Source organism: Cherax quadricarinatus, chromosome 50 (assembly GCF_038502225.1).
Source record: "Cherax quadricarinatus isolate ZL_2023a chromosome 50, ASM3850222v1, whole genome shotgun sequence".
Classification (NCBI taxonomy): domain Eukaryota; kingdom Metazoa; phylum Arthropoda; class Malacostraca; order Decapoda; family Parastacidae; genus Cherax; species Cherax quadricarinatus.
Window position 1 is genome coordinate 17,336,516 of NC_091341.1, and position 27,568 is coordinate 17,364,083.

Genomic DNA, 27,568 nt, shown 5'->3' on the forward strand with positions numbered 1-27,568 from the left:
AAACTGCCATCATTCAACACTTACACCATCATTCATACGTAACAATCACTGTCTTTGCAGAAGCGCTCAGATACGACATTTTAGATGTCAATCCCAACAGCCAATATCCCAAAACCCTCCTTTAAAGAGCAGGCATTGTACCTTCCACCTCCAGGACTCAAGTCCAGCTAACTGGTTTCCTTGAATCCCTTCACAAAATATTACCATGCTCACACTCCAACAGCTCGTCAGGTCCCAAAAGCATTCGTTTCCATTCACTCCTATCTAACACACTCACACATGCTTGCTATGTATATGATACAATTTGGTAAAGAAATATGAATTTCCAAAATACAACTGCTGTATTTTTTTTATTAAATATAATTATTTTTTTTTCAACAAACCAGCCGTATCCCACCAAGGCAGGGTGACCTAAAAAGAAAAATGAAAGTTTCTCTCTTTAAATTTAGTAATATATACAGGAGAAGGGGTTACTAGCCCCTTGCTCCCATATACAGTGGACCCCCAGATACAGGCCAGTGCGGAAATCGGCCAATTTGGAAACCTAGCACTTTTTCGGAGAAACTGCCCCCGGATATCAGCCATCTGTTCGGAAATCATTGGTATGAGACATGTCACCCCCGAGCAACGCACTTCCTCACTCATATCACACAAAGTCTGCACGTCTCTCTCGTTGCATTAGGAATACTCCACGCATTCATCCATTGTTTTTGGTGCTTGTTTATTGATTGTAAGTGTGAAATAAGCCACCATGGGGCCAAAGAAAGTTGAGTGTGTCAGCCCTTCGGTAAAGAAGGTGAGAAACACGACAGAATTCAAGAAAGATGTTATCGCAAAATATGAAAGTGGCGCATGTGTGACAGAGCTGGCCAGGATGTATGGGAGATCTACATCAATAATCAGTTTCATCCTGTTGAAGAAAGCAGAAATCAAGGAAGCTGATGTTGCAAGAGGTGTAAATATGTTAACGAAACAGAGGTCTCAAACAATCGAGGATGTGGAGTTGTTGTTGTTGGTGTGGATCAACCAAAAACAATTAGCGGGAGATAGCGTTTCGGAGGGGAAAATTTGTAAGAAGGAAAGGCAGCTGCATGTGGATCTCGTAAAGAAAATGCCAGGAACGAGTGCTGCTGTTAGTGAATTTAAGGCCAGCAAAGGCTGGTTTGACAGATTCAAGAAGTGTAGTGGGATACACAGTGTTGTAAGGCACTGTGAGGCTGCAAGTTCAGACAAACGTGCAGCTGAAGAATTCATGCATGAATTCAAGGATTACATAAGAGGCTGAAGGCTTCCTTCCCCAACAAATGTTCATTTGTGACGAAACTGGCCTCTTTTGGAAGAAAATGCCAGAGAGGACCTACATCACGCAGGAGGAAAAGGCACTGCCAGGACACAAGCCTATGAAGGATAGGCTAACTCTTTTGTTCCGTGGTAATGCTAGTGGGGATTTCAAAGTGAAGCCTTTACTTGTGTATCACTCTGAAAATCCCAGTGTTTTCAAGAAAAACAATGTCATGAAGAGTAAATTGTGTGTGATGTGGAGGGCTACAATAAGGCATGGGTCACGAAGCTAATTTTCATTGAGAGGGTCAATGAAGCGTTAGGCCTGAGCGTGAAGAAATACCTCCTGGAAAATAAATTACTGGACAATGCTCCTGCTCATCCTCCAGACTTGGAAGACCTATTGTTTGAGGAGTGTAAGTTCATCACAGTGAAGTTCTTACCCCCTAATACCACTCCTCTCATCCAGCCCATGGACCAGCAGGTCATTTCAAACTTCAAAAAACTGTACACAAAAGCAATGTTTCAAAGGTGCTTTGAAGTGACCTTGGACACTGAACTGACCCTAAGAGACTTCTGGAGGAATCACTTCAATATCCACCACTGCATAAGCCTTACAGATAAGGCTTGGCAGGGAGTGACTTCCAGGACTTTGAACTCTGCTTGGAGAAAATTGTGGCCAGAATATGTCCTCGACAAGGATTTTGCAGGGTTTTACTCTGACCCTGACAACCCTATGCCTATTATGGAATGTACTGTGTCTTTGGGGAAGTCCATGGGGTTGAATGTGAGTGGTCAGGATATAGAAGAGTTGGTGGAGGACCACAGGGAAGAGCTAACCACTGAAGAGCTGCAACACCTTCAACAGGTACAGCAACAGACCGCAGCTAAGGATATTGCTTCAGAGGAGGAAGAGAGGGAGGAGAATGCGCCTTCCATTTGTGCAAAATGGAGTGAGGTGCAAAGTTTTGCAGAGAATTATCACCCTGGCAAAACTGTTTCAATCCATGTCTGCAACAAGTTCAATGACAATGTCGTGTCCCAGTTTAGGCAAATTTTAGAGATACCAGAAACAGGCCTCTCTGGACAGATTTTTTGTGAGACAGGGGTACAGTGACTCTTAAGCTGGTCCCAGTGCCAGTAAAAAAGAAGGGAAGTAACCCCAGAAAGGGACATGATACCTGAAGTCCTTATGGAGGGGTTATTCCCCTTCCAAACAATAAGCTCTCCTTCCTCTTCCCTCCTTGCCTTCTTCCATATGCCAACAAGAGTCTTCAATAAAGGTATGTAATGTTCACTTACTATTAAAATTATTGCTTTATATTTCTTTCTCATTGTTTTCTGTATGTAAAACTATAGGTATTCTTTAACCCGTAAACGGTCCAAGCAGATCTACATTCATATGTGTAGGGCTACAAAAGTAGATTTATATTTTTTTTTACATATTTTCAAATATAACAAAAAAAAAGTAGATCATAGTTTTTTTACACATTTTCAAATGTAAAAAAACAAATGTTGAAAAAACGTATATATACGTTTGGACCGTTTACGGGTTAAAAAAAAAATTTTTTTTTGTTAATATTTTTGGGTGTCTGGAATGGATTAATTAGCTTTACATTATTTCTTATGGGAAATATTACTTCGGTTTTCGGTCATTTCTGATTTAGGCCGACCATCTGGAATGGATTACAACCGATAACTGGGGGACCACTGTAATGATGTACGATACGAAAATACTCAATGTAATACTGTCAAGCAGTTTAATATCTACTAACCACCAGTTCTTTAAAGAAAAATATGCATGACACAGCTAAAGGAACAGCCAAAATTTTGAAAAGTGCAGGGCATCTGTGGTAATAGGAGAACAAAGAAGATTATAATTAATATCATTACTACTAACTAACCGGATTAGATCCAGCAAAAGAATTTTTTCCTTGCATATTAGAACTGCGAGGTATAATAAGCCGAGAAGTTTGCGAAAAGACAGCTCGAACGCCTGCTTTTCTCGTAGGTAGCGTTTTTGACCAGAAGTGAAGTGGGATAACCACTTTTGAGCTCTTGATTTCTGAGAATATTTTGCCTTGGAAGATGAATATGAGATGGCACAATCAAATGCTGTTTCATTGTTGCCATCTGCAACTTCATTTGCATCTCTCATCTCACTTTCAGTTTCAGTATCATAGATTTCTTTATGGTTTTCTATCCAATTTCGGACAAACCTGTTGCGACGTACTCGTGCTCTGCAACAATAAAAATGTACCATAAGAACAAAGCATTAATATGCAGACTATCAAAAATTCACAACACAACAAATACAGCCCCAAATGAACAAATACAGTGAGTGACTGTGGGGGAATTACAAGGGCTGGCAGTATGGGTGGAAGGAGTCATGGTATGGGTGAAGGTGTGTGGCAATGGGAGAATTATAGGGGTGAGTGGTATGGGTGAGGTTGCTGTGTGCAATGAGGGTGTGTGGCCTCTGGGAAAGGATGGATGAGCAGTTGGTGTGGGTGAAGGCATGTGGCTGAGGAATGGTACTGGACACGCATAAAGGTAGCACAAGGTATGGTATTCAACGTGTATGAACAGAGCGCTGAGCCTCACTGTGTAGCCTCACTGCCCGATGCTCTAACTTTCACTCCCCACACCTAACATCAACACCTATTTTTCACACCCCTCTGTCCATTTTTCACAACTCGCCACCCATACGTTCTAGCTCTTACCCCCTTCATCCATCCCCTCAACATCCTGCCAATACATTGGAGGGCAGGATGGCTATGGACCGACACCTTCGTACAACATTAGGTCTCCACCTTCACCCATCTCCCACAGTTTCCCTTCACCTATACTCTACCTCCATGCTTCTCTTTCCCCCCCACCACACTTTCACAAACCTCACCTCCCCATGCTTGCATCCACCTCTCTCCCAAACACTCACCACTGCCTGCATATTCTCCATCACATATTCTTACCCAAATGCCTCTACCAATTCTCACACCAGCGCCCATCTGAACATATGCTTCAGTGCCACATGAGGCATACAACAGGTGAAGGGAGCATAGGAAAACAGCATTAGCATGCACCCACAGGCCACACTCACCCCTTTGCTAAGAACTTCACTCACCCTTCTTCACTCAGTACACTGTCCATGCCGCCATCCACTAGCTTGCACATTCCATCCACTAGCCTGTAAAACAATGGACTCACCCCAAGGCTCGATTTTGTATGGCCTGTTCACCAAAAATATGCAACAATTTTGCAACCATGATGGAGAGAAAATGTGTTAACAGATTGAGTGTTATCCGACAATCTACTGTATTTTTTTTTTTTTTAACGAGTCGGCCGTCTCCCACCGAGGCAGGGTGACCCAAAAAGAAAGAAAATCCCCAAAAAGAAAATACTTTCATCATCATTCAACACTTTCACCTCACTCACACATAATCACTGTTTTTGCAGAGGTGCTCAGAACACAACAGTTAAGAAGCATATACGTATAAAGATACACAACATATCCCTCCAAACTGCTAATATCCCGAATTCCCTCCTTTAGAGTGCAGGCATTGTACTTCCCATTTCCAGGACCCTGAATCCCTTCACTAAATATTACCCTGCTCACACTCCAACAGATCGTCAGGTCCCAAATACCATTCGTCTCCATTCACTCCTATCAAACACGCTCATGCACGCCTGCTGGAAGTCCAAGCCCCTCGCCCACAAAACCTCCCTTACCCCTTCCTTCCAACCTTTTTGAGGACGACCCCTATCCCTACCTCTACTGTACTGCAATAACAAAATCCGAGATGTTAAATGCACATAATTCCTTAAAAATGAAGATTAGTAGTGAATTTCACAAACATAAGGCAAAAGAAAATAGTTCAAAAGTCAAACTTACCTAGGTGCAAGAGGCTGACATTCACTTTTTGGCTCTGAATTATCAGAACTGTAAATATGCACGTCACTGCTGGCAGTAGTAGATGTCTGCTCTGTCTTGAATCCATTCTGAAATAGTCACTGGTTTTCAGATTTGAATGGTTTCTTACATTACTTTTAGCAAATTTAAAATTTAGTGGAATACCACCAAATGATATTTTAACTTTTTCACCATCTCGTACATATATCTACGCTATTCGTGCCAGGGTCACTTACACAGATCTATGTTATGAGCTCAGCTGCACCTGATAAGCTATCAGCTGTAAATTTTAGCCTAGACATAAGAGAATGAGTCAGTGTGGTGAATATGCACAGTATAAAAAAAAATTCTACCTCCCACAAGGTGCATGATGGGAAAAGCAAACCTCTGACCTTGTGTTTGGTTTAAAATAGTGACTTTGAGGTGTTTTCTAGAATGATTTATATAGGTTAATTGGCTTTTTCTTGCTATCTTTGATAGAATGAATGTGCTACCAAATAAAAAGGTGATTTTGGTTGGTCTCAGGACCAGAAGTAGCTTGCAATCGGGCTCAAAGTAGAAGAAAGACGGTATTCCATTTTTTATCATTTCCCTGATGAAAACAGTAAAAATCTACATCCACTGCTCTGTTTCATAGGTTTTTACTAGGCCTGATTCAATTATTGGAATTTTTAAACCATGACCAATCATGACTCACCTCACAAGATGACCAATCAACTTGGTTATACAGTGGAACCTCAGTATGCGACCTTAATTCATTCCAAAAGGCTGTTCAAGTGCCGTTCCGTTTAAATAATGAACAAGTCCTTCCCAACCAATTTTCTGTTTGGTTGGCTGTTATCACTAATCGTTATAGGCCCCATGATGATTTATTTATACAAATAATACAAAAAACACAAAAAATGCAAAGAAACACGAAATAACGTACAACAAAGTTCTGGCAGGTCTTGTTTGTTAGATTGAGTGCTGAGCTTTGTTTGAGTAGGGAGCTGGTCGTATACCGAGGTTCCACTGTATATTATTAACTGAGAGACAGACAAATATTTGATTTTTTGTAATGATAAAGTCAAAATGGAAGGCAAATGTAATATAGCAGTCCTTATTAATGAACAGAAGAAATGTTGTTTTAGTGCCTGGAATGTGTACATTGTTTATTTTGAACTTTGTTTTTAAATTGGATTTTTTAATTGTGTAAAATTGGCCAAATTACCATCTTCTGTACACTTTACAGGTAGTTCTAATAGTTAATTAGATGGTTTCTTGTGCTCAATCAATAGAATGAAAGGCAAACTAGAGAAATAGCTAGAATTTGGTTGAATGGAGCCATGGAATTGGTTTAAAACAGGACTAAATGTGGGCGAAATCACGGATGCACAAATTGTGCCAAGACTGCTAACTTCACGCTTGTGTAATTCTGGAAATTTTCCATCAAATTTCATACTTTGTGTCATTACCTTCAGAAAAAGATTCTCAACCATTTCAGAATTGTTTTTTAAATATGGACACTGAGAACAATATTAATTTGGGGTGTGCGTGTGAACAGTGAAAGGGTTAATGTAATGAAATAGAGCCAGAACACAAGATATACATTGGCCTTAATAATGTAACGATACACGTAAGATATTTATTCTGGTTTCAAATGAAAGGCTCATGGCAACTGAAAAGTTGTAGTGATTCTTTTCTTGATGGTGTTGGAAGCAAAAGCATCAATGATACCTTCAATATTCAGACTCTTAGCTCTTTTTGAATTAGGAGTGGAGATAAGTGGTTTTTATGACTTGATGTGCTGTTGAAATGTTAGCAAGGTAACATTAATGGATTCAGGGAAACCGAATATTTGGACTCGAGTCCTGGAGGTGGGAGGTACAGTGCCTGCACTCTGAAGGAGGGGTAGGAATATTTGTAGTTTGGAGGGGATTTTGAACCATACTATTGGCACTCCTCTGGGAAGACAGCGATGGAGTGAATGATGGTGAAAGTGTTTCTTTTCCAGGTCACCCTACCTTGGTGGAAGATGGCCAGTGTTTAAAAAAAAAAAAAAAAAAAAAAAATATATTTATTTTTTTATTATTTATTATCACACTGGCCGATTCCCACCAAGGTAGGGTGGCCCAAAAAAGAAAAACTTTCACCATCATTCACTCCATCACTGTCTTGCCAGAAGGGTGCTTTACACTACAGTTTTTAAACTGCAACATTAACCCTTTGAGGGTTTTGGTCGTACTAGTACGTCTTACGCGTAGGGGTTTTTGACGTACTAGTACGCATAAATTCTAGCGGCCTCAAATCTAGTGAGAGAAAGCTGGTAGGCCTTCATATGAAAGAATGGGTCGATGTGGTCAGTGTGCACAGTCTAAAAAAAATCCTGCAGCACACAGTGCATAATGAGAAAAAAAAAAACTTTGACCATTTTTTTGGAATAAATCAGCGACTTTGCAGTGTATTTTCGTATGGTATTTATTGTTGTATTCTAGTTTTCTTGGTCTCATTTTATAGAATGGAAGACATATTACAGAAATTGAGATGATTTTGACTGGTTTTATAATGAAAGGTGCCTTGAAATTGAGCTCAAAGTAGCAGAAATGTTCGATTTTTACCAAACTTCAAAAGTAAACAAATCGTGCCAAGCGTGCAATACACGTCAACTGGTGAGTCTAATATTCTTTCACAAGTGCACCAATAATATTTATACCATTTTTTACACTAATGCAGTAGTCTGCATAACAGTAAATCTTATATTTTTTGTGAAAATAAAAATTCAAAGTGGAAAGCAAAAGAATATAAGAGGGGCCTTGAGACGTGACTAATGACTAGAGGAAATGTCATTTTAGTGCCAGGAATGTCTTTCTTGTTTATTCTGGACCCTATTCGGAAATTGGCATCTTTTGAAATTTGTGTGAAATTGGCAAAATTGCTAAATTCTGACCACTGTACTGGATAGTTGACTTTCATAAATGGGTGGTTTCTTGCACCCATTCGATAGAAAAAAATGGAGTTCTAGCGAAATATTCATGTTTTTTGTCGACTAGTACAGTGAAATTGGCCGAAAATGGGGCTCAAAGTGGGCAAAATCGCTGATGCGTAAACATCGCCGAGACCGCTAACTTTGCGAGAGCATAATTCCATAAGTTTTCTATCAAATTTCAAACTTTTGGTGTCTTTATGATCGGGAAAAGATTCTCTATCTTTTCATAAGAGAAAATAATTTTTTTTGTTTTTTAAATTTGGCCGACCCTGAGAACGAGTTTCGGAGAGGGCCTGTCGACCCTCAAAGGGTTAACACCCCTCCTTCAGAGTGCAGGCACTGTACTTCCCATCTCCAGGACTCAAGTCCGGCCTGCCGGTTTCCCTGAATCCCTTCATAAATGTTACTTTGCTCACACTCCAACAGCACGTCAAGTATTAAAAACCATTCGTCTCCATTCACTCCTATCAAACACGCTCATGCATGCCTGCTGGAAGTCCAAGCCCCTCGCACACAAAACCTCCTTTACCCCCTCCCTCCAACCTTTCCTAGGCCGACCCCTACCCCGCCTTCCTTCCACTACAGGCTGATACACTCTTGAAGTCATTCTGTTTCGCTCCATTCTCTCTACATGTCCGAACCACCTCAACAACCCTTCCTCAGCCCTCTGGACAACAGTTTTGGTAATCCCGCACCTCCTCCTAACTTCCAAACTACGAATTCTCTGCATTATATTCACACCACACATTGCCCTCAGACATGACATCTCCACTGCCTCCAGCCTTCTCCTCGCTGCAACATTCATCACCCATGCTTCACACCCATATAAGAGCGTTGGTAAAACTATACTCTCATACATTCCCCTCTTTGCCTCCAAGGACAAAGTTCTTTGTCTCCACAGACTCCTAAGTGCACCACTCACCCTTTTCCCCTCATCAATTCTATGATTCACCTCATCCTTCATAGACCCATCCGCTGACACGTCCACTCCCAAATATCTGAATACATTCACCTCCTCCATACTCTCTCCCTCCAATCTGATATCCAATCTTTCATCACCTAATATTTTTGTTATCCTCATAACCTTACTCTTTCCTGTATTCACTTTTAATTTTCTTCTTTTGCACACCCTACCAAATTCATCCACCAATCTCTGCAACTTTTCTTCAGAATCTCCCAAGAGCACAGTGTCATCAGCAAAGAGCAACTGTGACAACTCCCACTTTATGTGTGATTCTTTATCTTTTAACTCCACGCCTCTTGTCAAGACCCTCGCATTTACTTCTCTTACAACCCCATCTATAAATATATTAAACAACCACGGTGACATCACGCATCCTTGTCTAAGGCCTACTTTTACTGGGAAATAATTTCCCTCTTTCCTACATACTCTAACTTGAGCCTCACTATCCTCGTAAAAACTCTTCACTGCTTTCAGTAACCTACCTCCTACACCATACACCTGCAACATCTGCCACATTGCCCCCCTATCCACCCTGTCATATGCCTTTTCCAAATCCATAAATGCCACAAAGACCTCTTTAGCCTTATCTAAATACTGTTCACTTATATGTTTCACTGTAAACACCTGGTCCACACACCCCCTACCTTTCCTAAAGCCTCCTTGTTCATCTGCTATCCTATTCTCTGTCTTACTCTTAATTCTTTCAATAATAACTCTACCATACACTTTACCAGGTATACTCAACAGACTTATCCCCCTATAATTTTTGCACTCTCTTTTGTCCCCTTTGCCTTTATACAAAGGAACAAGGAACTATGCATGCTCTCTGCCAATCCCTAGGTACCTTACCCTCTTCCATACATTTATTAAATAATTGCACCAACCACTCCAAAACTATATCCCCACCTGCTTTTAACATTTCTATCTTTATCCCATCAATCCCGGCTGCCTTACCCCCTTTCATTTTACCTACTGCCTCACGAACTTCCCCCACACTCACAACTGGCTCTTCCTCACTCCTACAAGATGTTATTCCTCCTTGCCCTATACACGAAATCACAGCTTCCCTATCTTCATCAACATTTAACAATTCCTAAAAATATTCCCTCCATCTTCCCAATACCTCTAACTCTCCATTTAATAACTCTCCTCTCCTATTTTTAACTGACAAATCCATTTGTTCTCTAGGCTTCCTTAACTTGTTAATCTCACTCCAAAACTTTTTCTTATTTTCAACAAAATTTGTTGATAACATCTCACCCACTCTCTCATTTGCCCTCTTTTTACATTGCTTCACCACTCTCTTAACCTCTCTCTTTTTCTCCATATAATCTTCCCTCCTTGCATCACTTCTACTTTGTAAAAGCTTCTCATATGCTAACTTTTTCTCCCTTACTACTCTCTTTACATCATCATTCCACCAATCGCTCCTCTTCCCTCCCGCACCCACTTTCCTGTAACCACAAACTTCTGCTGAACACTCTAACACTACATTTTTAAACCTACCCCATACCTCTTCGACCCCATTGCCTATGCTCTCATTAGCCCATCTATCCTCCAATAGCTGTTTATATCTTTCCCTAACTGCCTCCTCTTTTAGTTTATAAACCTTCACCTCTCTCTTCCCTGATGCTTCCATTCTCCTTGTATCCCATCTACCTTTTACTCTCAGTGTAGCTACAACTAGAAAGTGATCTGATATATCTGTGGCCCCTCTATAAACATGTACATCCTGAAGTCTACTCAACAGTCTCTTATCTACCAATACATAATCCAACAAACTACTGTCATTTTGCCCTACATCATATCTTGTATACTTATTTATCCTCTTTTTCTTAAAATATGTATTACCTATAACTAAACCCCTTTCTATACAAAGTTCAATCAAAGGGCTCCCATTATCATTTACACCTGGCACCCCAAACTTACCTACCACACCCTCTCTAAAAGTTTCTCCTACTTTAGCATTCAGGTCCCCTACCACAATTACTCTCTCACTTGGTTCAAAGGCTCCTATACATTCACTTAACATCTCCCAAAATCTCTCTCTCTCCTCTGCATTCCTCTCTTCTCCAGGTGCATACACGCTTATTATGACCCACTTCTCGCATCCAACCTTTACTTTAATCCACATAATTCATGCATTTACACATTCATATTCTCTTTTCTCCTTCCATAACTGATCATTCAACATTACTGCTACCCCTTCCTTTGCTCTAACTCTCTCAGATACTCCAGATTTAATCCCATTTATTTCCCCCCACCGAAACTCCCCTACCCCCTTCAGCTTTGTTTCGCTTAGGGCCCGGACATCCAACTTCTTTTCATTCATAACATCAGTAATCATCTGTTTCTTGTCATCTGCACTACATCCACGCACATTCAAGCATCCCAGTTTTATAAAGTTTTTCTTCTTCTCTTTTTTAGTAAATGTCTACAGGAGAAGGGGTTACTAGCCCATTGCTCCCGGCATTTTAGTCGCCTCATACGACACGCATGGCTTACGGAGGAAAAATTCTTTTCCACTTCCCCATGGACAATAGAAGAAATAAAGAACAAGAGCTATGTAGAAAAAGGAGAAAAACCTAGATGTATGTATATATATATGCATGTGCGAGTCTGTGAAGTGTGACCAAAGTGTAAGTAGGAGTAGCAAGATATCCCTGTTATCTAGCGTGTTTATGAGACAGAAAAAGAAACCAGCAATCCTACCATCATGCAAAACAGTTACAGGTTTCTGTTTCACAGTCATCTGGCATGACGGTAGTACTTCCCTGGGTGGTTGCTGTCTACCAACCTACTACCTAATGATTGTCAAGGAGAAGGAGCTACTTGGCATTGCCACTAAACATGGGACACCAATAACAAAGGTAATCATAATAATAAACAGAAAACAAAGAAAAAGGCAGTTCATAAAATAACATGTCTCCTAAAAACTATCATACATAGTGAATATCTTATAATTAAAAATGAAAAGTGACATGGTGTTACTGGTACTTACATTTGATGTGTCAGATGGATGGCACATGTTCTCAGTATATACAGAAGAGTCTTCAGTAAGGACTGAAGCTGAAGTATTAAGGTTGAGTGAAGATAACTCAAACTCATTCAGTGACTTACTCAACTCTGTCGCTAACATATTACTTATTGATGATGATTTCTTCCTCACATTCTCTTCTTGATGAGTTTTATGCCTCTCCAACTGTTAATTATGAAAGCAAAATTAAAACTTTTGCAAAAACCTATATATGAAGCCAACTCCCATTTAATGAACATTTACATTATGATAACTTCAAATAATGCTCCCTAAAAAAATGGGACACATCAAACACTGCCATCCCTCTACTATTTAATCAACCATTTCTCATGGTAGGTGGCAACCATCAATAAATGGGGTACTTGTATACACCTGCTGCTAGCAGATGTAAACATTTTTTTTTTTTTTAACAAGTCGGCCGTCTCAAACCGAAGCAGGGTGACCCAAAAAGAAAGAAAATCCCCCAAAAGAAAATACTTTCATCATCATTCAACTCTTTCACTTCACTCACACATAATCACTGTTTTTGCAGAGGTGCTCAGAACACAACAGCTTAGAAGCATATACGTATAAAGATATACAACATATCCCTCCAAACTGTCAATATCCCGAACCCCTCCTTTAGAGTGCAGGCATTGTACTTCCCATTTCCAGGACTCAAGTCCGGCTATATAAAAAATAACCGGTTTCCCTGAATCCCTTCACTAAATATTACCCTGCTTACACTCCAACAGATCGTCAGGTCCCAAATACCATTCGTCTCCATTCACTCCTATCGAACATGCTCACGCACGCCTGCTGGAAGTCCAAGCCCCTCGCCCACAAAACCTCCCATACCCCTTCCTTCCAACCTTTTCGAGGACGACCCCTACCCTGCCTTCCTTCCCCTACAGATTTAAATACTCTCCATGTCATTCTACTTTGATCCATTCTCTCTAAATGACCAAACCACCTCAACAACCCCTCTTCAGCCCTCTGACTAATACTTTTATTAACTCCACACCTTCTAATTTCCACACTCCGAATTTTCTGCATAATATTTACACCACACATTGCCCTTAGACAGGACATCTCCACTGCCTCCAACCGCCTCCTCGCTGCTGCATTCACAACCCAAGCTTCACACCCATATAAGAGTGTTGGTACTACTATACTTTCATACATTCCCTTCTTTGCCTCCATAGACAGCGTTTTTTGTCTCCACATATACCTCAATGCACCACTCACCTTTTTTCCCCTCATCATTTCTATGATTAACCACATCCTTCATAAATCCATCCGCCGACATGTCAACTCCCAAGTATCTGAAAGCATTCACTTCTTCCATACTACTACTACTCAATTTGATATCCAATTTTTCTTTATCTAAATCATTTGATACCCTCATCACCTTACTCTTTTCTATGTTCACTTTCAACTTTCTACCTTTACACACACTTCCAAACTCATCCACTAGCCGTTGCAATTTTTCTTTAGAATCTCCCATAAGCACAGTATCATCAGCAAAAAGCAACTGTGTCAATTCCGATTTTGTACTTGATTCCCCATAATTTAATCCCACCCCTCTCCCGAACACCTTAGCATTTACTTCTTTTACAACCCTATCTATAAATATATTAAACAGCCATGGTGACATTACACATCCCTGTCTAAGACCTACTTTTACCGGAAAGTAGTCTCCCTCTCTTCTACACACCCTAGCCTGAGCCTCACTATCCTCATGCAAACAAAAATGGTTTCTCTTTACAGCATTTAGTAACTTACCACCTATTCCATATACTTGCAACATCTGCCACATTACTCCCCTATCCACTCTATCATATGCCTTTTCTAAATCCATAAATGCAATAAAAAATTCCCTACCTTTATCTAAATACTGTTCACATATATGCTTCAATGTAAACACTTGATCTACATATCCCCTACCTACTCTAAAACCTCCTTGCTTATCCACAATCTTACATTCTGTCTTACCTCTAATTCTGTCAATTATAACCCTACCGTACACTTTTCCTGGTATACTCAGTAAACTTCTTTTTTCTTTTTTTTTCAAGAAACTGGCCATATCCCACCAAGGCAGGGTGGCCCAAAAAGAAAAACGAAAGTTTCTCTTTTTAAATTTATTAATTTATACGGGAGAAGGGGTTACTAGCCCCTCGCTCCCGGCATTTTAGTCGCCTCTTACAACACACATGGCTTACGGAGGAAGAATTCTGTTCCACTTCCAGAAGGAGATAAGAGGAAATAAACAAGAACAAGAACTAGAAAGAAAATAGAAGAAAACCCAGAGGGGTGTGTGTATATATATATGCTTGTACATGTATGTGTAGTGTGACCTAAGTGTAAGAAGTAGCAGCAAGACGTACCTGAAATTTTGCATGTTCATGAGACAGAAAAAAGGACACCAGCAATCCTACCATCATGTAAAACAATTACAGGCTTTCGTTTTACACTCACTTGGCAGGACAGTAGTACCTCCCTGGGCGGTTGCTGTCTACCAACCTACTACCTAGAACTCAGTAAACTTATTCCTCTATAATTTTTACAATCTCTTTTGTCCCCCTTCCCTTTATATAAAGAGATTATACATGCTCTCTGCCAATCTCTAGGTACCTTCCCCTCTTTCATACATTTATTAAACAAAAATACCAACCACTCCAACACTATATCCCCCCCTGCTTTTAACATTTCTGTCAAGATCCCATCAGTTCCAGCTGCTTTACTCCCTTTCTTTCTACATAATGCCTCACACACCTCCGCCACACTCACATCCTGCTCTTCTTCACTCCTAAAAGATGGTATACCTCTCCTGTCCAGTGCATGAAATTACCGCCTCCCTTTCTTCGTCGACATTCAAAAGTTCCTCAAAATATTCTCGCCATCTACCCAAAACCTCCCTCTCCCCATCTACTAACTCCCCTACTCTGTTTTTAACTGACAAATCCATTTGTTCCCTTGGCTTTCTTAACTTGCTTAACTCACTCCAAAATTTTTTTCTTATTTTCATTAAAATTTCTTGACAGTGCCTTTCTGACTCTATCATCTGCTCTTCTTTTGCACTCTCTCACCACTCTCTTCACCTTTCTTTTACTCTCCATATATTGTACTCTTCTTATAACAATTCTGCTTTGTAAAAACCTCTCATAAGCTAACTTTTTCTCTTTTATCACAACCTTTACTGTCATCATTCCACCAATCACTCCTCTTTCCTCCTGCACCCACCCTCCTATAACCACAAACTTCTGCCCCACATTCTAATACTGCATTTTTAAAACTATTCTAACCCTCTTCAACCCCCCCCCTCCCACTGCTCATACTTGCACCAGTCCACCTTTCTGCCAATAGACTGCTTATATCTCACCCGAACTTCCTCTTTCCCTTAGTTTATACACTCTCACCTCCCTCTTACCTTCTTGTTGCCATTTTCCTCTTTTCCCATCTACAGCTCTTACTCTAACTGTAGCTACAACTAAATAATGATCCGATATGTCAGTTGCCCCTCTATAAACGTGTACATCCTGGAGCCTACCCATCAACCTTTTATCCACCAATACATAATCTAACAAACTACTTTCATTACATGCTATATCATACCTTGTATATTCATTTATCCTCTTCTTCATAAAGTATGTATTACTTATTACTAAACCTCTTTTTATGCATAGCTCAATTAAAGGCTCCCCATTTTCATTTACCCCTGGCACCCCAAATTTACCTACTACTCCCTCCACAACATTTTTCCCCACTTTAGCATTGAAATCCCCAACCACCATTACTCTCACACTTGGTTCAAAACTCCCCACGCATTCACTCAACATTTCCCAAAATCTCTCTCTCTCTCCTCTACACTTCTCTCTTCTCCAGGGGCATATACGCTTACTATAACCCACTTTTCACATCCAACCTTTATTTTACTCCACATAATCCTTGAATTAATACATTTATAGTCCCTCTTTTCTTGCTATAACTTATCCTTCAACATTATTGCTACTCCTTCTTTAGCTCTAACTCTATTTGAAACCCCTGACCTAATCCCATTTATTCCTCTCCACTGAAACTCTCTTACCCCTTCATCTTTGTTTCGCTTAAAGCCAGGACATCCAGCTTCTTCTCATTCATAACATCCACAATCATCTCTTTCTTATCATTTGCACAACATCCACGCACATTCAGACTTCCCACTTTGACGATTTTCTTCTTATTCTTTTTAGTAATTATTACAGGAAAAGGGGTTACTAGCCCATTGTTTCCGGCATTTTAGTTGACTTTTACAACACGCATGGCTTACGGAGGAAAGATTCTTATTCCACTTCCCCATGGATATAAAAGGAAAAGTAATAAGACCAAGAACTATTAAGATAAAATCAAAGAAAACTCAGACGAGTGTGTATAAATAAACATGTACATGAATGTGTAGTGTGACCTAAGTGTAAGTAGAAGTAGCAAGATGTACCTGAAATCTTGCATGTTTATGAGACAGAAAAAAGACACCAGCAATCCTACCATCATGTAAAACAATTACAGGTTTCCGTTTTACACTCACTTGGCAGGACGGTAGTACCTCTCTGGGCGGTTGCTGTCTACCAACCTACTACATATATGTACACATATGAACTTAAATATCACTCTCTGTTGACATTCAGTTACAAAGCATCTTTTTTTTTGGAACATTTGAAGCTATGCTGCAGAGGTTTATAGAAGTTATCAGAGCTATTCCAGGAAATGGGAAATGGAGTCTACAACTTTGGTCAGCAGGCACCTGCCCATGTCAACTGTTCCAAGAACTTTGTCCTAGTTATCATACATCAGCGTTGATATGTTGAACCCAATCGGATGACGTCTTGTGTTATGAGCAAAATAAAAACAAAGCTTTGGAGAAAAAAAAAGTCTGGCACCTATTTAATGGGTCCCCTTCAGAGATCTCTAATAAATAAATATTACTGTGAAAAACTAATACATCACAACAAATGTCTTTTTGCTCATGTGTATACATATGAAAATAGTCTCTAGCTATCCCCATTATTGATAAATTATTACAATTTAAATATAAATCAAGTTTTCATATATTTTAGTTCACAAATTTTGTTAAATGGAAATTTAAAAGTGGAAAAATGGAAGCATTTAAGACAATATAAGAAGAGAACCACTTACCCTTTCAATCATCTTTTCCATTCTGGATGAAATTTTCTTCTTCTTTTTACGCTTGCTACTAGCATTTGAGATGGGGGACACACTTCTCTTCCCTTGGATTATCAGCTGGACATCTCTGGAGTTTAAGAAACTTGATCACTATTTTGTTTGTGTGCAGGGGGGGGGGGTCTTGAATTATAAACCAAAAAATACATGCAGCAGGTGTAACCTCAACCCTTAATAAGAATACAGGACCCCATTCGTACAATAAGTGAAAATTGCTGGTGGGTGGAGAAGTGTTTGTTTCATTATCAAATGTGTCTAAAACACCTGATAATGTGCTTACACTATCAAAAATTAAGTGCCTGATACAGTTAGGCATAAAAAACAGATAAAAAAGCAAAATAAATACACAGTACATACAATAATTACCTTAAAATATGGTGCCAGTGCCCTACCCTTATGTAGTCGTTGCGCAAAAATGTCAGAAAAATGATAAAAGCACCAAACCTAATGAACAATGGCTCAGTTGAAAGCCAACAAAATATGTGGAACACCAAAGAGGGTGCTGAATATGTGGGGCCATCCTGTATACATAAAAGTTTTTAATGGGTAATAAGTCTCCATACTAATTACATCCCACATACCCATGTATTGACCTATAACACCCACACTTGTGTGCAGAGCTGAAAGGTAAAGTGAAGATCAGGTTCTTGTGGTACCCAGTTGCAAATAGGATACAGGCAGGATGGCAGTACAGTATACCTGTGGGACATGTGAAAAGGCTCTTGGGAAAAAATCTAGAATCACATGCAACCTTTGCTTTTCAAAACATCATGTTACCTGTGCAAGAATAAACACTGCAACCAAAAATGACATCTATCTAGATAGGTGTTTCTGGATCTGCAACAGGGATGTGGAACTATGGACAGATATCAGGAAAGCATTCAGGAGGTTAATAAACAATAAACACGAAAAAAAAGAGGAGCTATTGAATAGTCTACCTGGAATATATAGAGCATGGGAAGATAGGAGAGGAGTAAAATCTAACACAGAGAATGCCCAGTCTACAACAACTGACCCAAAAATAAGCAGATACACACTAGAAAAAATACGGGAAACAAAAACAACAGCTAGTTCAGTCCCCAGCCTTAGTGCTGACCCAGACCCAGCCCCCAGCCATTGTGAAAATCCGGATTCAGTTAAAGACTCCTCCACAGCCACCAACACCATAGCTCCTAGTACAGATGTAGTAGAGGAGCCCTCCTCTGGGGTAGACTCTTCTGCAACCATCACAGTCATAGCCCCTAGTACAGATGTAGTAGAGGAGCCCTCCTCTGGGGTAGACTCTTCTGCAGCCATCATAGTCATAGCCTCTAGTACAGATGTAGTCGGGGAATCCCCTCCCAGGAAAAATGTCGATGCCATGACAGCAGATGGTGGTGTCTCTGGATTGGCTATGGAGGACTGTAGTTCAGCCCTAGGGCCAGCACAGATTAAGAATACATCCAGCACGAATTGTACCCAGCCAAAAACAAAATGGTGCAAATACTATATTTGGGGCATCTGTAAACACGGAATATCAGGGAAAACGAATGGGGCATGCAACTTTGAGCATCCCAAAAATTGCCGTGACCTCCTGTCTAGGGAGTGTGTCGTTCTACCTCTTGCAAATACTTCCACCCGGAGATGTGTCAGTCTTCAGTCCTAGAAAAACAATGTTACAATACCAATTGCACTGCATATCATTTAAAAGGGACCAGGAGGCACACACCCCATACAACACATCATAGAAACTATGGTAGCTATGACAACACCCCAAGTGATTTTTTAGGGGTAGGAAACGAAGAAAGAAAATGGAAAGAGATAACCAAAATAGTCCACCACCTTGGAGCCTTGTTGGACTGGAGGCACAGCCAGTGGCGCCTCCGGGCTCACAGCTACTGATGCCAACAACAAAATCCCCCCCAACAAACATGCAACACAACCTCATTTATATTTGCTAATATACAGGGCCTTAAGCCATCCACAAACAACAAAATACCTTTCATTAGTGGACTTCTAGAGGAGTCAAATTCACTGTTTGCAGCTTTCACAGAGACCCACGCAAAAGATTACTTTAACAGTGAAATATGGATACCTGGATACAACGTTTTCAGATGCGACAGAAAGAACAGGCAACAAGGGGGGGTTGGCCTGTACGTCAAAGAGTCGCTCATTTGCACAGAGATACTGAACACCACAAATGATGTAGGTGAAGTTCTGGCAATAAAAATCGAGAACCAAAACTTAGTCATTGTACTTGTATACAGTGGACCCCCGGTTAACGATTTTAATCCGTGCAAGAGGGGTAATTGTTATGCGAAATAATCGTTATGTGAATGAATTTTCCCCATAAGAAATAATGGAAATAAAATTAATCCGTGCAAGACACCCAAAAGTATGAAAAAAAAATTTTTTTACCACATGAAATATTAATTTTAATACACACAAACTGAAAAAGGCATGCACACTTACATGACACTTACTTTTATTGAAGATCTGGTGATGATTGATGGGATGGGAGGAGGGGAGAGCATTATCTTCTTACTGTTTAGAAGGGGAATCCCCTTCCATTACGACTTGAGGTAGCAAGTCCTTTTCCGGGGTTACTTCCCTTCTTCTTTTAATGCCACTAGGACCAGCTTGAGAGTCACTGGACCTCTGTCGCACAACAAATCTGTCCATAGAGCTCTGTACCTCCCGTTCCTTTACGATTTGTCTAAAATGGGCCACAACATTGTCATTGAAATAGTCACCAGCACGGCTTGCAACAGCTGTGTCAGGGTGATTTTCATCCATAAAGGTTTGCAGTTCAACCCACTGTGCACACATTTCCTTAATCTTTGAAGTAGGCACAATGGATTCCACAACTGGCATAGGCTTCTCAGGGTTAGCCCCAAACCCTTCAAAATCTTTCTTAATTTCCATACTAATTCTCACCCTTTTTACCACAGGGTTGGCACTAGAAGCTTTCTTGGGGCCCATGGTCACTTATTTTCCAGAAACAGCACCGAAAACACTGTAATAATACGAAATATTCCGAGTGTATGCTTGGATGTTACCGCGGAGGCTGGCTGGTAAACAATGGGACGGGCGGCACATGTGAGGCTGGCTGAGGGCACATTGGACGCGTCTCGGACGAAAATCGGTGAGCGGGTTTTTAATCGGTATGCGCGGCAAAAATTTTGCGATAAAAGTAAGCGGTATGCGGAAAAATCGCTATGTGATGCCATCGTTATGCGGGGGTCCACTGTATAAGCCACTGGATGCAACTTCCCAACAGTTCAAAGAACAACTGTCAAAAATCGACTCCTGTCTGGACAACTTTCCAGCCCCATCCCCAAACATCTTGCTGCTTGGTGACTTCAATCTAAGACACACAAAATGGAAGAATATAGCAAATAATGTCGTAGCAGAAATAATCCCTGGAGGTAGCTCAGATGAAAGGTCACACATGCAGGAGCTGCTGAACTTCTGCAACAAACACATCCTAAGTCAGCAAATAGTGGAGCCAACAAGACTGGAGAACACACTGGACCTTATTTTCACAAATAATGAGGACCTGGTAAGGAATATAACAATATCAAAAACAACAAATTCTGATCACAATCTAATTGAAGTCCAGACTTGCATGCACAGGAGTCCTGATCAGCACAATGCATTCAGTTATGAGGGTACCTTTACCAAATTCAACTTCAACAACAAGAACATCATCTGGGATCAGGTAAACTATGCCCTAAATGAAACATGCTGGGAGGATATCTTAAATTACATAGACCCGAACCAATGCCTCGAAAAGATCACCCTCCTGGTAGCTGAAGTATGTTCAAGGTATATTCCTATAAGACAAAAGAAAAGAAGAAGTAAACTGGAGAGAGAGAGATGCTCCCTCTACAGGAGAAGACGAAGAATCATTGAGCTCCTCAAGAATGCCAGATTATCTGATGCACGGAAGGTAGTGCTAACCAGGGAAGTGGAAAATATTGAGCTGAAGTTAAAGGACTCATACAGGATCCAGGAGAGACAAGAGGAGCTAAAAGCGATTAATGAAATTGAAAGAAATTCGAAATATTTCTTTTCATATGCCAAAAACAAGTCAAAAACCACTTCTAGTATAGGGCCCCTGCTCAGACAAGATGGATCCTACACTGACGACAACAAAGAAATGAGCGAGATACTGAAATTGCAGTATGACTCAGAGTTCAGCGAGCCACTAACCAGTTTAAAGATAGATGATCCAAACAATTTTTTCATGAATGAGCCTCAAAACCCTGCCAATGTAGGGCAGATTTATGACATAACTCTAACTCCACTAGACTTTGAGAAAGCCATCGACGACATGCCCATGCACTCAGCCCCAGGCCCAGACTCGTGGAACTCGGTGTTCATTAAAAACTGCAAGAAACCCCTCTCACGGGCCCTAAGTATGCTATGGAGAAGGAGCTTAGACACAGGCGAGATTCCACAGTCACTAAAAACAACAGATATAGCCCCACTCCATAAAGGTGGCAGCAAAGCAGTAGCTAAGAACTATAGACCAATAGCTTTAATGTCCCACATCATAAAAATCTTTGAAAGAGTTCTAAGAAGCAGGATAGCAAACCACCTGGACTCCCAAAAATTGCACAACCCAGGGCAACATGGTTTCAGAGCAGGTTGCTCCAGCCTTTCGCAACTGCTTGACCACTATGATATGATCCTAGATGCACTGGAAAACAAACAAAATGCGGATGTAGTATACACAGACTTTGCAAAAGCCTTTGACAAGGGCGACCATGGTGTAATAGCACAAAAAATGCATGCTAAAGGGATAACCGGCAAAGTAGGCAGATGGATCTTCAACTTTCTAACCAATCGCACACAAAGAGTAGTGGTAAAGAGTTAAATCAGATGCTGCCATAGTGAAGAGCTCTGTCCCACAAGGCACAGTACTCGCACCTATCCTGTTCCTTATTCTCATATCAGACATAGACAGAGATGTAAACCACAGCGCTGTATCATCTTTTGCAGATGATACTAGGATCTGCATGAGAGTGTCATCCATTGAGGACACTGTTAACCTCCAAGAAGATATAAACCAAGTTTTCCAATGGGCAATGGAGAACAATATGATGTTCAATGAAGACAAATTCCAACTACTCTGTTATGGAAAACTGGAGGAAATAATAACTAGAACTGAGTATACTACAAACTCCAATCACACAATAGAGAGGAAAAGTAATGTGAGAGACCTGGGAGTGGTAATGTAAGAGGATCTCACCTTCAAGGATCACAACAATGCCACTATCACATCTGCTAGGAAACTGATAGGATGGATAATGAGAACATTCAAGACAAGAGATGCTAAGCCAATGATGATCCTTTTTAAATCACTTATTCTTTCTAGGCTGGAATACTGCTGTACATTAACATCCCTATTCAAGGCAGGTGAAATTGCAGAGCTAGAGAATGTACAGAGAACCTTTACTGCACGTATAAGTTCCATCAAACACCTTAACTACTGGGAGCGCCTGGAAGCACTTGACTTGTACTCACTACAGCGCAGGCGAGAGAGATATATCATAATCTACATCTGGAAGATTCTGGAAGGACTGGTCCCTAATATGCACACAGCAATCACTCCATACGAAAGCAAAAGACTTGGCAGGCAATGCAACATACCCCCAGTGAAAAGTAGGGGCGTCACTGGTACACTAAGAGAAAACACAATAAGTGTCCGGGGCCCAAGACTGTTCAACAGCCTCCCACCAGCAATAAGGGGCATTACGGCAAGACCCCTGGTTGTCTTCAAGAGGGAGCTGGACAGATACCTAAAGACGGTGCCGGATCAGCCGGGCTGTGGTTCGTACGTTGGATTACATGCAGCCAGCAGTAACAGCCTCGTTGATCAGGCCCTGATCCACCGGGAGGCCTTGTCGTGGACCGGGCCGTGGGGACGTTGATCCCCGGAATTCCCTCCAGGTAGACTCCAGGTAGGGTCCTTGGATATCTTATCAAATGATGTTTCAATTACTTAGGGCTTTCTTCTTCCTTTCAACAAACCGGTCATATCCCACTGAAGCAGGGTGGCCCAAAAAGAAAAACAAATTTTCTTTTTTAACTTTATTAATGTGTACAGGTGAAGTGGTTGCTAGTCCCTTAGTCCCGGCATTTTAGTCGCCTCTTATGACACGCATGGCTTACGGAGGAAGAATTTTGTTCCACTTCCCCATGGAGATAAGAGGAAATAAACGAGAACTAGTAAGAAAATGGAAGAAATCGCAGAGGGGTGTGTATATATATGCTTGTACATAAAAGTGCAGTGTGTATATATATGCTTGTACATAAAAGTGCAGTGTGACCTAAGTGCAAGCAGAAGTAGCAAGACATACCTGAAATCTAGAATGTTTATGAAACAGAAAAAAAAGACACCAGCAATTCTACCATCACATAAAATAATTACAGGCTTCCATTTTACACTCACTTGGCAGGATGGTAGTATCTCCCTGGGCAGTTGCTGTCTACCAACCTACTACCTACAACTAGGGGCTTTATCAGTCTAAAATAGACACAAGAGAATGGAGTCTTTTACAGTGGCACTGGTGCTAGTAGTGGAACAATGCAGCAGTAGAAGATGTGGTCACATGTGGGTGGGGTCCATTAGTAGAAGTAGGTCAGGCCCACAAGAAAGGTCAGAGATTGAGCAACTGTATTACAGAGATATCCTCTAAGCTCCTACAAGGAAGCTAATGATCAAATCTCTGCCCCACCTTATGGGCCCAACTCACTTCCACTAGTGGGCTCCATCCACATGTGACCACATCTTTGGCTGCTGCACTGTGTGTGTCTCTAAGTCTACTACTTCTGCATCACTATTCCTCCCACTGGCTCCACTACTTGATTGGCCACTAGCTGCTCCGCTTACTTATTACCACGACTACTACTGATGTACTGTATTTTCTCACATATAAGGTGCGCGAGTATATAAGACGATGTTTCCAAGAGGTTGGAACATAATGTTTGCAAACAACTGCTAAAGTGTAACCCCAAGCCTACCCTTGACCCTGACTTTGAACATATAAGGTGCAGGATGATTTTCCAAGTCTTTTTATAGGGAAAAGTGTGTGCTTTATTTGCCAGAAAATATGGTATTTTCCCACCTCCCTTAAAAAAAGTGTTCTCACATCTCTGTAATATACTGATAAAGTCCCTGGTGGGCAAAAAGTCCCTCAAAGATACTCAGGTATTGAACATGTGTTGAATTTAATGACATGAAAAATTATAATCATAAGGATTTACACTACTCAATTTCAATAGAATTAGTTCTCTAAGCATAATGTGCAGACATTTTTAAAGTTTCAATATAATGAGGCATTCTCAAGCAGCAATCTGGAGACTAAACATGAGAGAAAAATACATCAACATGGGGTATACCTAATTAATGACCATCGTAAAATATCTACACCTATGACACTTTTTATTATTATTTTTTTTTTTTTTGGGGGGGGGGGGGGGGTATGCTGTTTACCTTAATGATGAAAGGTTAATGACAGAGACATTATGGTATACTGCTCCAGGGCTCAAAACAAAAATAAATATATCAACACTGTCAATGTTCATGCTGCACAAGTATGCACAGGCAGAAAAGCAAAACTTCCCCAACAAAAGATATATGTAATCTTACCTTGGGCTTTGTAAAAATGAAACTTTTGGTTGCACATTTGGTTTATGGGAATGTCCTGGTTTCAAAAAGGCAATCTCATTATGATGAAGATACATTGCCCAAAGCTTGAATACAACCTGCTTGAAGTGAGGTGATGCTCCAAGACCACACAGTGCTTGAGTCCATTCATGAAGAATAATATTATATGCTTCATATGATGTCCAATTATTTAATTCTTTCTCTGAAAAAATAAAAACAATGTCACCCAAGACAAAATAAAGACTACAGAAAAAAGAATACATACCTATATATCTTTGAACTAAAAAAGAGAAGAAGAGAAACTTTATAAAACTGGGATGCTTGAATGTGCGTGGATGCAGTGCAGACGACAAGAAACAGATGATTGCTGATGCTATGAATGAAAAGAAGTTGGATGTCCTGGCCCTAAGTGAAACAAAGCTGAAGGAGGTAGGGGAGTTTCGGTGGGGGGAAATAAATGGGATTAAATCTGGAGTATCTGAGAGAGTTAGAGCAAAGGAAGGGGTAGCAGTAATGTTGAAGGATCAGTTATGGAAGGAGAAAAGAGAATATGAATGTGTAAATTCAAGAATTATGTAAATTAAAGTAAAGGTTGGATGCGAAAAGTGGGTCATAATAAGCGTGTATGCACCTGGAGAAGAGAGGAATGTAGAGGAGAGAGAGATTTTGGGAGATGTTAAGTGAATGTATAGGAGCCTTTGAACCAAGTGAGAGAGTAATTGTGGTAGGGGACCTGAATGCTAAAGTAGGAGAAACTTTTAGAGAGGGTGTGGTAGGTAAGTTTGGGGAGCCAGGTGTAAATGATAATGGGAGCCCTTTGACTGAACTTTGTATAGAAAGGGGTTTAGTTATAGGTAATACATACTTTTGTTTAATAAATGTATGAAAGAGGGGAAGGTACCTAGGGATTGGCAGAGAGCATGTATAGTCCCTTTATATAAAGGGAAAGGGGACAAAAGAGATTGTAAAAATTATAGAGGAATAAGTTTACTGAGTATACCAGGAAAAGTATACGGTAGGGTTATAATTGAAAGAATTAGAGGTAAGACTGAATGTAGAATTGCGGACGAGCAAGGAGGCTTCAGAGTGGGTAGGGGATGTGTAGATCAAGTGTTTACATTGAAGCATATATGTGAACAGTATTTAGATAAAGGTAGGGAAGTTTTTATTGCATTTATGGATTTAGAAAAGGCATATGATAGAGTGGATAGAGGAGCAATGTGGCAGATGTTGCAAGTATATGGAATAGGTGGTAAGTTACTAAATGCTGTAAAGAGCTTTTATGAGGATAGTGAGGCTCAGGTTAGGGCGTGTAGAAGAGAGGGAGAATACTTCCCGGTAAAAGTAGGTCTTAGACAGGGATGTGTAATGTCACCATGGTTGTTTAATATATTTATAGATGGGGTTGTAAAAGAAGTAATTGCTAGGGTGTTCGGGAGAGGGGTGGGATTAAATTATGGGGAATCAAATTCAAAATGGGAATTGACACAGTTACTTTTTGCTGATGATACTGTGCTTATGGGAGATTCTAAAGAAAAATTGCAAAGGTTAGTGGATGAGTTTGAGAATGTGTGTAAAGGTAGAAAGTTGAAAGTGAACATAGAAAAGAGTAAGGTGATGAGGGTATCAAATGATTTAGATAAAGAAAAATTGGATATCAAATTGGGGAGGAGGAGTATGGAAGAAGTGAATGTTTTCAGATACTTGGGAGTTGACGTGTCGGCGGATGGATTTATGAAGGATGAGGTTAATCATAGAATTGATGAGGGAAAAAAGGTGAGTGGTGCGTTGAGGTATATGTGGAGTCAAAAAACATTATCTATGGAGGCAAAGAAGGGAATGTATGAAAGTATAGTAGTACCAACACTCCTATATGGATGTGAAGCTTGGGTGGTAAATGCAGCAGCGAGGAGACGGTTGGAGGCAGTGGAGATGTCCTGTCTAAGGGCAATGTGTGGTGTAAATATTATGCAGAAAATTCGGAGTGTGGAAATTAGGAGAAGGTGTGGAGTTAATAAAAGCATTAGTCAGAGGGCAGAAGAGGGGTTGTTGAGGTGGTTTGTTCATTTAGAGAGAATGGATCAAAGTAGAATGACATGGAAAGCATATAAATCTATAGGGGAAGGAAAGAGGGGTAGGGGTCGTCCTCGAAAGGGTTGGAAAGAGGGGGTAAAGGAGGTTTTGTGGGCTAGGGGCTTGGATTTCCAGCAAGCGTGCATGAGCGTGTTAGATAGGAGTGAATGGAGACGAATGATACTTGGGACCTGACGATCTGTTGGAGTGTGAGCAGGGTAATATTTAGTGAAGGGATTCAGGGAAACCGGTTATTTTCATATAGTCGGACTTGAGTCCTGGAAATGGGAAGTACAATGCCTGCACTTTAAAGGAGGGGTTTGGGATATTGGCAGTTTGGAGGGATATGTTGTGTATCTCTATACGTATATGCTTCTAAACTGTTATATTCTGAGCACCTCTGCAAAAGCAGTGATAATGTGTGTGTGGTGAAAGTGTTGAATGATGATGAAAGTATTTTCTTTTTGGGGATTTTCTTTCTTTTT

The 27,568-nt window shown here is 40.5% G+C and overlaps 1 protein-coding gene across 4 annotated transcripts in view; it reads right to left on the reverse strand.

The window, feature by feature from the left end:
- The window catches only part of LOC128698389 (TATA box-binding protein-associated factor RNA polymerase I subunit B), a 122,352-nt gene that overhangs the window by 81,486 nt on the left and 13,298 nt on the right, over positions 1 to 27,568 (reverse strand). For 3 of the 4 annotated variants that reach the window (XM_070095436.1, XM_053790612.2, XM_053790614.2), the window contains exons 3-7: positions 24,993 to 25,212; positions 17,309 to 17,423; positions 12,122 to 12,322; positions 5,174 to 5,280; positions 3,186 to 3,521 (exon numbers count right to left, since the gene is read on the reverse strand). In XM_070095436.1, coding sequence (XP_069951537.1) covers positions 3,186 to 3,521; positions 5,174 to 5,280; positions 12,122 to 12,322; positions 17,309 to 17,423; positions 24,993 to 25,212 — 979 coding nt within the window. The remainder of the gene's footprint in view (positions 1 to 3,185; positions 3,522 to 5,173; positions 5,281 to 12,121; positions 12,323 to 17,308; positions 17,424 to 24,992; positions 25,213 to 27,568) is intronic. The other variant, XM_053790613.2, reaches the window with a different exon arrangement.